The 12028-nt window shown below is 43.0% G+C and overlaps 1 protein-coding gene across 1 annotated transcript; it reads left to right on the top strand.

The window, feature by feature from the left end:
* Positions 1-906: 906 nt before the first annotated feature.
* Positions 907-8238, top strand: LOC130111977 (secretory carrier-associated membrane protein 5-like). Its single transcript, XM_056279286.1, has 5 exons — positions 907-1087; positions 4613-4769; positions 5273-5374; positions 7327-7444; positions 8059-8238. Exons 1-5 carry the CDS (start codon positions 907-909, stop codon positions 8236-8238), a joined length of 738 nt encoding a protein of 245 aa, XP_056135261.1.
* Positions 8239-12028: the final 3790 nt, after the last annotated feature.

The raw sequence follows: 12028 nt of genomic DNA, 5'->3' as shown, positions 1-12028 counted from the left end.
AGAGAGAGAGAGAGAGAGAGAGGAGAGAGAGAGAGAGAGAGAGAGAGAGAGAGAGAGAGAGAGAGAGAGAGAGAGAGAGAGAGAGAGAGAGAGAGAGAGAGAGAGAGAGAGAGAGAGAGAGACGCCGATTGGACCGCGAACAGGCCCCTCAGCGTCGCGGATTAAGCGGAAGCCGCCCATTGGTCCGGGCGACAGGGACGGCAGGTTTGACGCGTAATAATAATAGAGGGCGGCAGCGACGCGGTTAGTTACTCTGATGACATTCCTAAGGACGCGCTGCGATACTTCATGACCGGCGAGCAGAGACTGCCAGCCGGGTTACCTGCCCTCCGTTCCCCCGTCGACGACCGGAGCATGCCGGGGAGAGCGGGCGCTCTGTGAAGCGAGCGGGCGAGCGGGCGGGCGAGCGAGCGGAGCGAAGAGCGCGGCTTCTTATCCCAGGAGGTAAGAAGATTATCTCTCCCATGGAAACACTAATTCCTCGTCATGATGGTCGAGTGTCTGTCAAAGTGTCAGTAAGCTACTTCCAGACATGCTGCATATTGAGTGTGCATGGCTCCGGTTAACTTTCTCGAGCGCGGTTGGGTGAGCTGCGCGCTGTTATCCTCGAGCGTTTGTTATTTTCTTCTGGCTAAACTGGAACCGGAAGCCATCCGGTAGAATCAACAGTTCTCACATATGCTGGTATGGAAATGGTCCGTCAATATATCTGTCCCGGCGCTTATCAGTGTGCCCCAATGTCCGATTACCACATATACAAAGAGGACTGTGTTAGTAAAAAACTGTCTGATTTGTACTTTTTGCTATCCTTGCAGGTTCAAAATATTGAGGAACAAATCAGCTAAGCGGCACAATCGCCACTGCGTCCACATGGCTGGTAAGCATTTGCATGGTAATTCCTTGGGGATGGCGGACATTGGTTTATCATCAGTGGGCAGTGTTGACCTTAAGGAACAACTCGTTGCAGAGCCCAACTTCCCCCCATTGCCTGGCTTCCTGCCCCTGAAGCCGTGTTTCTACCAGGACTTTGAGGAGATTCCCGAGCAGCACCGTTCTCTGTGCAAGAAAATGTACCACCTGTGGATCTGTGAGTGGCTATCTGGGCATTGTGTTGCGTCTTGTGTGCACGTTAGGGGAAGTGTGTTTCTCATATACTGTCCATGCTTCGTAAACCGGATTTTCTGTAGTTTTTATGACATGGAAAATTAGCCAGTTATCCCCCCCCCCCTTTTACCTTAGCTAAAACAGTGAAATAATGATAAGTACTACGTAGAGTGTTAACAGCAGATCACTGGGTGACCATTCTTTTATCCTCTTGTTGGAAGATGTAGAGATAATAGATATAGATTGATTACTAGTATGTATTTACTCTTAAAAAATGCATGTGTATCATATAAACAGTTTATTGTACTATTCTAACCAGTCACATATGTGTATTAATATACAGACTGCATCACCTATTTGTTCATCTTTACAACGTTGCCCAATATCTCACAGGTGTGGCGGTATGGGGCTGTCTGAACGACGGATACATTTGGAAATATAATCTATTCAAGTTTATCCACAGGAGTTGAATCGAGTGCAACTGGACTTGGTATATATCCGTGAAGACGTTTCGCCTCTCATCCAAGAGGCTTCATCAGTTCGTGCCTTTCTGACTATCTTCACGGATATATACCAAGTCCAGTTGCACTTGATTCAATTCTTTGGATAACCATGACCTGGATGATGAGAACCTTCACAGACTATTCAAGTTTAGTTATGCAAATTATTTCCATTGAATCATTAACCGTGTTCTCTTAAAATAAACGTTTTCATTGATTAGAATTCTATGAATTTTGTTGATTGGAATCACACGCAAATTAAGTCCTTAATTGACAACATAGAAATTGACTTGATAAAAATTTGAATTAATCATTAGGTGTTCTTATCAAAACACAAACAACTGCAGCTAAATTAAGAGTGACTGCATGCCTGAACTCACTGTGGTTGTGATTGACGGAGACAAACATTACACTTTTAGGGACGAGCAGTTTTCTTAGAGACAGAGAAGAGATAAGTGGTTACTGGAAGGGGCCTTTTCAGTGACCATTAAAGTATTTTATGCGTGAGCTCGAGTGCTTGTCTCAGACCTCACAGGTTGTTTCTTGATATTCCCACTGTGGAGCCGACCAAGCCAAGGAAGCTCTGCATGTAGATGTTTTGTTGATACCCAGGAAAACTATATTAAATTATTTCTCTGGACCAGACAAGCTTTTTTTTTTTTTTTGCAAATTACTGCAGGTGATAAACTGAACAGAAGTGGCCCAGCATGGGCGGCACGGTTGCCCAGTGGTTAGCACTGTTGCCTCACAGCAAGAAGGTCCTGAGTTCAAATCCCAGGCTGTCCCAGGTCTTCTTCTGTGTGGAGTTTGTATGTTCTTCCCGTTTCTGTGTGGGTTTCCTCCGGGCGCTCCGGTTTCCTCCCACCATCAAGAAGACATGCATGTTAGGTTAATACTCCTGTCTGTGGCCCTGAGCAAGGCAATGGAAAGAAGAACTGGACTTGGTCCCCCGGGCGCTGCAGCTGCCCACTGCTCCTATACAATAGGATGGGTTAGATGCAGAGAACACAGTCATTGTAAGAATACAATGGCAAAGTAAAGTGGCTCTCTTCTTTCTTTTGCTGTTATTAAGTTGCCCATTCTTTAGGTTTCTATGTTCTTTCATTCTGTAACACTTTATTCCATCAGTTTTTCTTGAGTTTACAGTACCTCCTCTTTACTATAATGTATACACTGTGTGCACAGCTGCTCCTCCTTTCTCTAATGTGTTGGTTCGACATGCACGGCAGATCTTGGATGTACACAGTACATCACTTTCATAAATTTCCATAATTTATGTTTTGTGTAATATTGATGTTAAGATCGCCTCATTGTCTGTAACGAAACAACAATGGCGCATTTTGAATTCTATGTTGGGCCTTTTAGAGGCATACTATGTGTCTGTAGCTGTGTGTGGGTCTATAACTCTTGATGTAAAACACTCTTAATTTCTGCTCTGGACAAATTCGGCAGTTTTAGAGAGAAAAGCTGGAGCCGAGTCGTGAATACAGAACTCCAGTTAGCATAAACTGTAAAGTGTGTGGGATGTACTAAAGATTTGCTAAAAATATGTCTTGATGCATGCTCAATAATCCCGGTATGGAAAATCACAGAAAGTTGAATCAGTTCATCTGGATACAACATTTATTTGACAGATATGTTTCATCACTAATCTAAGTGACCGCTTCAGTCTAAACTGACTGCAAGTATCCCCACCCCTTATAAACAATACAGCTGCATAACGACCGTACCAATGACCAGTTTCATACGCAAGTAGGTGTGGCCATAAACTAGAGTTACAATGGCCATGTGTACTATTCACAGAGGATTGGGGAATGTTTGCAATCACAGCATTGTAAGATGGTGACAGATGTACTCTTAGGCCCCCCAGAAGAGCTAACATGTCAGGCCAGGACGCTGCAGTCTACACCCATCTACAGGCCAGTGGTCACTGTTCTTTTTTTTTTCTTCCCCCCAATTGTATCCGACCAATTACCCCATTCTTCCGAGCCATCCCGGTCGCTGCTTCACCCCCGCTGCCGATCCGGGGAGGGCTGCAGACTACCACATGCTTCCCCCGATACAAGTGGAGTCGCCAGCCGCTTCTTTTCACCTGACAGTGAGGCGTTTCACCAGGGGGATGTAGCGGGTGGGAAGATCGAGCTATTCCCCCCAGTTCCCCCTCCCCCCCGAACAGGTGCCCCAACCAACCAGAGGAGGCACTAGTGCAGCGACCAGGACACATACCCCACATCCGGCTTCCCACCCAGAGACACAGCCAATTATGTCTGTAAGGACGCCCAACCAAGCCGGAGGTGACACTGGGATTCGACCAGGCGATCCCCATGTTGGTAGACAACAGAATAGATGGGACCGCCACGTCACCCGGCTGCCCAGTGGCCAGGAGGAACACTGGTTTGAACGGGGAGTCAAAGAGGCCACCTATGTTGAACCGAGATCACTAATGATGTACTAAGATGTACTAAGAGCACATCTCTCACCATCTTACAATGCTGTGATGGCAAACATTCCCAAATCCTCTGTGAATAGTACACATGGCCATCAAAACTCTAGTTAAAGGTCACGTCCACATTTGCATATGAAGCTGATCGTTGGTTTCGGTCATTACGCCACTGTATTGTTTATAAGGGTGGGGATACCTGCAGTCAGTTCGGACTGAAGAGAACGCTTAGATGAGTGATGAAACCTATCTGTCAATAAACGCTGTGTCCAGACGAAGTGAGTCAACCTTCTTTGATTGCCGAGAATAAACAGAGAAGGATACCAGCAGAGGGAGTACTTGGAAAACTGAAAGAGAAGGAAGACATTTCTCTAAAAAGCCATGCTGTGAGTCAAACATGGCAGTAATTCGACAATATGCTTCTTTGGCTGTTAATATCTTCCTTTTCCAACATCTGCGCCTTCCTGCTTGTTTAAATCTGATTGTGTGTGCATAGACATTGGTGTGTGTGTGTGTGTGTGTGTGTGTGTACACCCTCGCCAGTAATCTGCTCTTTGCCATCTTCCAGTGAACAGTGCTACGCTTGTTGTGAATCTGGTTGGCTGCTTTGTGTGGATGTTTGGTGGAGGTGGCGTGACCAACTTTGGCTTGGCTATCATCTGGCTACTGATGTTCACTCCCTGCTCCTACGTCTGTTGGTTCAGACCCATCTACAAAGCCTTCAAGTAATGCAAACACAAAGTAATACACTGCAAACATTGATTCAGCTACACAGCGTTTTGTAATTAGGAAAACAAGATCGATAGCAATACGTACATAACATGTTATAACAAACACCAGCAGCGATTCCTTTTGGCTTTGCACACTTAGTGTATCTTTGATAAATCACTGTGTCAGCGGCAATGGTAGCTGCATTCATGGCTTGAATTAATTTTAGCTAACACGATTAACTTTAAATTGAAGAATTGTTTCATATTTTACTATTATCAATTGCACATTAGTGATATGCAGCAGAAATGAGCATCAGAATTCTCTCTCAGCCTACCCATTAGGATAAATGGCTTTTTGGCTTACAACAATCGTTCTTATTGCATAAACAGAGTATGAAATATTATTTTACCCTGCAGGATAAAACAAAATCCAACAATAAAATAACAATAAAGCAGACTTACACATTTGGGGGGTGTGCAGCTGTGACTGTGTCTCACTTTCTGTGTTTTCTTCTCAGGACTGACAGTTCCTTCAACTTCATGGCGTTCTTCTTCGTGTTCATGGCTCAAGTCGGCATCAGTATCATCCAGAGCATCGGCATCCCTGGATGGGGAGTATGGTAAGAAGTGTGTGTGTGTGTGTGTTTGTGTGTGTTTGTGTGTGTGTGTATGTGTGTTTGTGTGTGTCACCACAATATGAAATGTTAACTGAGCTTTAGTGTAGTTTTCCAGACAGTTACTAAAGTAAAAGTACAAGCTGTTCCAAGAGCTTTTGTGCTCCCTATAAATAATGTTCCACTTGCTTCTGACCCCACCTCACTTTAATATTGATTTTGATATGGTTCTTGTAAACAATGTTATGGCTGAGTGCAAGGATTTATTTTTTTTAGTATTTATTTATATTGTTATGATATCAGCAAAGCCACATAGTTGGTAAATCCTCCAGGATTGATAGTTAAAATGTTATTGAACTCACCACTTTTATGTCTTATAATGAAACTTATGCTAGTCAGATGACTTGCACACAGATTCAGCTGATTTATTAAAGCGCCAACATTTCGACCTGTTTTCAAGGCTGGCCTTGAGAAATGCTCGCACATTAATAAATCAATATAGAGGTGTATCTGTGTGTGCGGGAGTTACGTGTCGCCTAACATGGGCTTCACGTTTGGGGTTTAATTCTCACCACGACGAGAGAGAATACACACAGTGGTGTGCCCCCCTTGCCCCCCTTATTTAAACCACATTTAATCACATAAAACAAGAAATAATAGCTCAATAATTACTGCAGTAAAAGAGCAGAGTTACAGGATTTTGGCTTATTAAAGTAATGATACTAATAATAATAATCATTACATTTATATAACGCTTTTCTAGACGCCCAAAGCGCTTCACATTGAAGGGGGTAACTCACTTCAACCACCACTAATGTGTTTCACCCACCTGGGTGATGCACGGCAGCCATTTTGCACCAGAACGCTCACCACACGTCATCTCGAGGTGGAGAGGGAGGAATCATTGAGCCAGTCGGCTCTGTACGTAACTGTGCATAAGCGGTCCTATTCTGACCGTACAATGGTGTCGTATCGTGTTCCAGCTGGGACCAAGTGTGCTTGGGTTTTCATTTCAGCAGTGCACCGTTCTAGTGAGTTCCCTGAGTACTTCCTCCTGCTCTGATCTACATGTGATATAACTGTTGAAAGCAGACAGTGTAGTGTTGAGAAACACTACTGTTCTAGCATGACTCAAGCATTGTATTCTGACTACTTTTTTTTTTGCAATTATAAGTGTGAAAGTGATCGTTCATCTCTATCAATGTTCGCAATTAATTTATTCTGTTTCAGCCCACACATCTATGAGGTTATTATTATTGCAGTGATGCTATGAAACTTTAATTCATGTATTGATGCATGCTCAATAATCCAGGGAAGAAAATCCAAGGAGGTTGAATCAGTTCATCTGGATACAATGTTTACTGACAGATACTACGTTTCATCACTCTTCAGTCTGAAGAGGTCACTTAGATGAGTGATGAAACGCATCTGTCAATAAACATTGTATCCAGATGAACTTATTCAACCTCCTTTGATTTAATACATGTAAAATAAAACTTTATAGGGGTACCCAGTGAGTCTAAATAAGATGTGTTTACATAGGACATTATTCTTAGCTCTCCTTAACATGATGGGGATGGACAACCTGCAAGTGGCCCTGTGTTATGTTTATGGTAGTCCTATTACTATAATTTGAGAGGTTGCACAAGGTCATCTGACTCGTGGCGATGATCTGAATTTAACATTATGATAGCTTCCACAAAGTTGATAAATGTCTGTCTTTACAATCGGGCAGCTTTATGTATTGGTTGTGAAACTTTTGACATGCATGTCCAAAAAATGCTCAAAATTGATGGCATGTAAAAGCTGACGCAGGCATAGCTAACAGGAGCAACAGCTAATGCACTTGGCCCAATAATGAATTCCTGACACCGTATTGTTTAAACACACACTATTGACAACTTGCTATCAAGTCATGTTTGATGCCATTTTGTTCATATTTGTTTCTGCCCTTTTAGTGGTTGGCTGGCCACCATCTCATTCTTCAGTTATAATATTTTGATAGCTTTGATCATGCTGGTCCCCACCATCATGTTCACTGCTGTGGCCTCGCTGTCCTTCATTGCCCTCACCAAGGTAAGGCAAGTTCCCGAGGATGCGTTGTAGAGGGTTACACGGTACATGGAGGGGGGGGCTATGGAAAGAAATGTGGTACTTTACTCAAGTACAGTAAATTAAGAGACATTTTACTAAAGTTAGTGAAATAAAAGTACTCTCCTAAAACCCCAAACCCCCCCCCATCAGGTGATTTTCCTAGCTTTTTGTGGAATCTTTTCCTCATCCAAATTTAGGATCTAAACACAGGGCGTGTCATATACTGTGTCTATCTGTTTTTCATTGAGGCCCTTTTAGACCCTATTTGTAATTGTACTTGATGAGGTAGTGTAGTGACATAACTAAAACCCACTCAACTACACTAATCCGAGTACAAATGGGCTGGGCACATTTAATTTACTTTACTCTCTATGGATTCTGCTCTGTGTTTCTGGTAAAATATTAGTTCACTCACCATTCATCGCTAAATATGTGAGATTTCCTGACTGAACTGTTGATATTCACTTTCCGTTGCTGATGGCTCATAGGTGCTAAATTGTGTCCTTCTGAAGTTTTGTACATGAGTATTTGTAAGTATTCATGTTTCATTGCTGTTGGCTTATAGAGTCTAACCTGTGTTTTTTCCACCCACCTAGATTCATAACTTGTACCGTGGTAGTGGCGGCAGCATGTCCAAGGCCCAGGAGGAATGGGCCACGGGAGCTTGGAAGAACCCTCATGTCCAGGCAGCCGCCCAGCAGGCCGCTATGGGGGCTGCCGCTGGAGCCATGCAGGATCAGTACTCGAGTCCGCAGAACAATGAAAACCAGATGTAGCCTCTTCAGTCAAATAAAGGATAGCAGACGACAAGTTCAGAGGTGACACTGTAATTATCAATATTCATGTTAATTATTAGCAGTCACACCTTCATCGCTCAGCAGTTACTTCAGTTTAATCTACTTTGGCCGTGCCATTGTTAACAAGCACAACAATATCACAGAAAGTTGAATCAGTTCATCTGGACATAGTGTTTATTGAGAGAAACATTTCATCACTCATCTAAGTGACCTCTTCAATCTCAACTGACTACAGATATCCCCACATGAAAAATACAGTGGCATAACAACTGAAACCAACGACCAGTTTCATACGCATGACCATTAACTAGAGTTTCAATGGCCATGTGTACTATTCACAGAGGATTGGGGAATGGTTGCAATCACAGCATTGTAAGATGGTGACAGATGCACTCTTAGGCCTCCACCTCAGTGCAGGGATGGTCGTTCCCTCCTAACATAGATGCATCTTTTGCCATCTTACAATGCTGACTTGAGACTGAAGAGGTCATTTAGATGAGTGATGAAACATTTTTCTCAAAAAACGTTGTGTCAAGGGGGCACAGTGGCTCAGTGGTTAGCGCGGTTGCTTCACAGCAAGAAGGTCCTGGGTTTGAGCCCGGGGGTAGTCCAACCTAGAGGGTGGTCCCTGGTCGTCCTCTGTGTGGAGTTTGCATGTTCTTTCTGTGTCTGCATGGGTTTTCCTCCTGGTGCTCTGGTTTCATCCCACAGTCCAAAGACATGTAGGTCAGGTGAATCGGCTCTACTAAATTGTCCATAGGTGTGTGTGTGTGTGTGTGTGTGTGTGTGTGTGTGTGTGTGTGTGTGTGTGTGTGTGTGTGTGTGTGTGTGTGTGTGTGTGTGCCCTGTGATGGAGTGGTGGCCTGTCCAGGGTGTCTCCCTGCCTGCCACCCAATGACTGCTGGGATAGTCTCCAGCATCCCCGCGACTCTGAGTAAGGACAAGCGGTTTGGATAATGGATGGCTAGACGTTGTGTCCAGATGAACTGATTCAGATTTCTGTGATTTTCTTCCCCGGATTATCGAGCATGGATAGAGATAAGCACACCAATACATTGTCTCTCAGAAATTTAACAAAACTATGTATTCATTTGATGGCATTTTGTTAAAAATTCTTGTCAAAAAGATGGATATTTTGTGAGATGGTGGTTTTAGCCTTTATACTAGAAAATATTCTATATATTTTTGTGTTTTATAAAATGTAATGTTGCAGGATTAATGGAACATGGAAGATTAGACTGAATGTGGAAATATGTTAGCGGCTCCATTATGAGAGCTCTGTGTTGATGTACTGTGTATGACGATGACTGTCTATTTTTACAGCAGAAAGGCAAAAATTAGTTAAAACTTTTTTTTATCAGAAAATAGAATATAGAATATATTATGAATATATTGAATAGCAATATAACATTTAATGTGACTGTTCTGTATGGTTAAATAGTATTCATTTACTTTCATTCATAAGCACTCTATAAATTATAGGTACATAACAGTAATTGAATGACCAATGCACTGTAACATGGATGTCTCCTTCTGTACATGTGTTGTGGAGTAATGTGGTAAATTCTCTTTTGCTTGTATTCCACAAAATCAGGTAAACCAAAGCATTTATATGGCCAGGTGCTCTATATGGCCTATATATATATATATATATATATATAAAAATCATTTGAAGACGAAGGTATTTCTGTTACCTCAGGATTGGGTCATTACGCTGCTATGCAATGTATGAGCTCTTGCACTGTGAAAGGAAAGCAACATGTGATGTTAAAAGGAAATCTATCCGTTACAACAGGAGAAACTACTCGACCGTTTGGAGATTAAAGGTCGATTTAAGCAGCAGCATAAAATCTCATTTTAAACATACCATAATACAACCAAAGTTTTGAATCTTCTTATTATGTTTGCTCATTTTGAAATGATCAGATTTTAATCAAAACAGAGCCGAAAACTGGCTTCAGGCTTGTGTGGCAATCATGATCTGCAACTGAATGTGAATTGTGCTGAATTTGTGGTACAATTACGACAAAACTGATGTGTTTTCCTTGGTGTAAGAAGTCGTACTGAATGTCTGTATAGAAGGTGCTCTTTTATATATAAAAAAAAAAGTTTTATGTAGATTTCAGAACACAGTTTAGCGTACGCTGTATGGCTGCATGACCACAGAGAGGCGCTGATAGTTTAGTTTGAAATAATAAAAAAAATCCCTAAAATTTACAAAATGCCTCCTTTCTTCCCTCACAGACTAGCCTGAATCCTTCTTTTCCTCTTCTTTGACCGCTCTGTCACCTCTCCCTCACCCTCTTGCCCCCCTCGCTCTCTCGCCGCTTTCCACCGATCACAATGACGGCGTTTCTGCTGCAGAAATTAAGGTTATTATCAAGCAGTTGAAAGGCTGTCGCCCATACGGCGTGTTATTTTGCTGAGAATGCATGCTCTTTTCAGTTGATGTGCGCCATCGGATTCATGCTTACGCACATGCACACCTGAGAGCTTTTCATTAAAACTAGTCATCAAGGAGCCGGTCCACTGAAGTAGAATGGAGGAGGTTAAGTGTCTCACTCAAGGACGCCTCGATGGTAGTTGTTGTGGGAGGGCATCGCTTTCCCTGACAGTTTTGGCCTTCACAAAAACAGCAATCTGGTCATAAGTGCACTTCACCAACCTTTCGGTTACAATTGTCCCCCATATTGGCGTTAAGGCTGTATTCCATGAGGACTGTCCTCATAAGGGAGGAATACAAAAACACCTCCACTGATGTTATGTGTGGAGTTTAAAGGTTAAACTGTGAGGAGAAGGTTTCACTGAAGCAGTTTAACACAGTAGGAGCATCAGAAAGATGAGACGCACCACACTCACCCTGTTTTGTAATCATTTGTGTGCGCCTCTTTTATTTATGTCTCTCTTGTAATTGACTTTTTTCACTGAATAAGTCAGAGCCAGAGTCAATTTTATTGGCCGAGTAAGAGTGCAGGAATTTGACTAGCTACATTTCTTTAATTCACACAGATATATATACCTGTAAAAATGAGATAAGAGAAGAAATTTAAGTTGGATCTACTGGAAATTTGAAGCTGGGATATCAAAGCTAAATGCATCCATTTATCCAAGCCGCTTTTCCCAACCGGGGTCGCGGGATGCTGGAGCCTATCCCAGCAGTCATTGGGCGGCAGGTGGGGAGACACCCTAGACAGGCCGCCAGGCCATCACAGGGCCCACACACACATTCACACCTAGGGACAATTTAGTATGGCTGATTCACCTGACCTACACGTCTTCGGACTGTGGAAGGAAACCGGAGCACCCAGAGGAAACCCACGCAGACATGGGGCGAACATCCAAACTCCACACAGAAGGCGACCTGGGACGACCCCCAAAGTTGTACTACCACGGGGCTCGAACCCAGGACCTTCTTGTTGTGAGGCGACCGCGCTAACCGCTGCGAAGCTAACTACATTAAATCATGAAAATAACAATATCAGTATGAGTGCCGCTCCAAGTATGAGCAATATCTGAGCTGTAGCATGGTAGAGGTGTGCTATAAGGGGGCCATGATGACATCGGTTATTACGAGGCATAAAGTCTGCATCATTGCGCTGAAGGAAATGATATTGCACCGATCCTGAAGCACAAAGACGAGTGCATAAACATTTTATCACCCTCGTCATAGTAATCACCGTCAACGCTGAGGCCAGGACAAGGAGCCCAGTTTACTGGCGACTTCAGTAGACTCTTAGATGGTGTTTTCTGGGATTTACATTAAACATTA

The sequence above is a fragment of the Lampris incognitus genome, chromosome 4 (assembly GCF_029633865.1).
Source record: "Lampris incognitus isolate fLamInc1 chromosome 4, fLamInc1.hap2, whole genome shotgun sequence".
Taxonomy (NCBI): domain Eukaryota; kingdom Metazoa; phylum Chordata; class Actinopteri; order Lampriformes; family Lampridae; genus Lampris; species Lampris incognitus.
The sequence above is the reverse complement of the archived record's forward strand: the minus strand, read 5'-3'. Positions and strand labels throughout refer to the sequence as shown.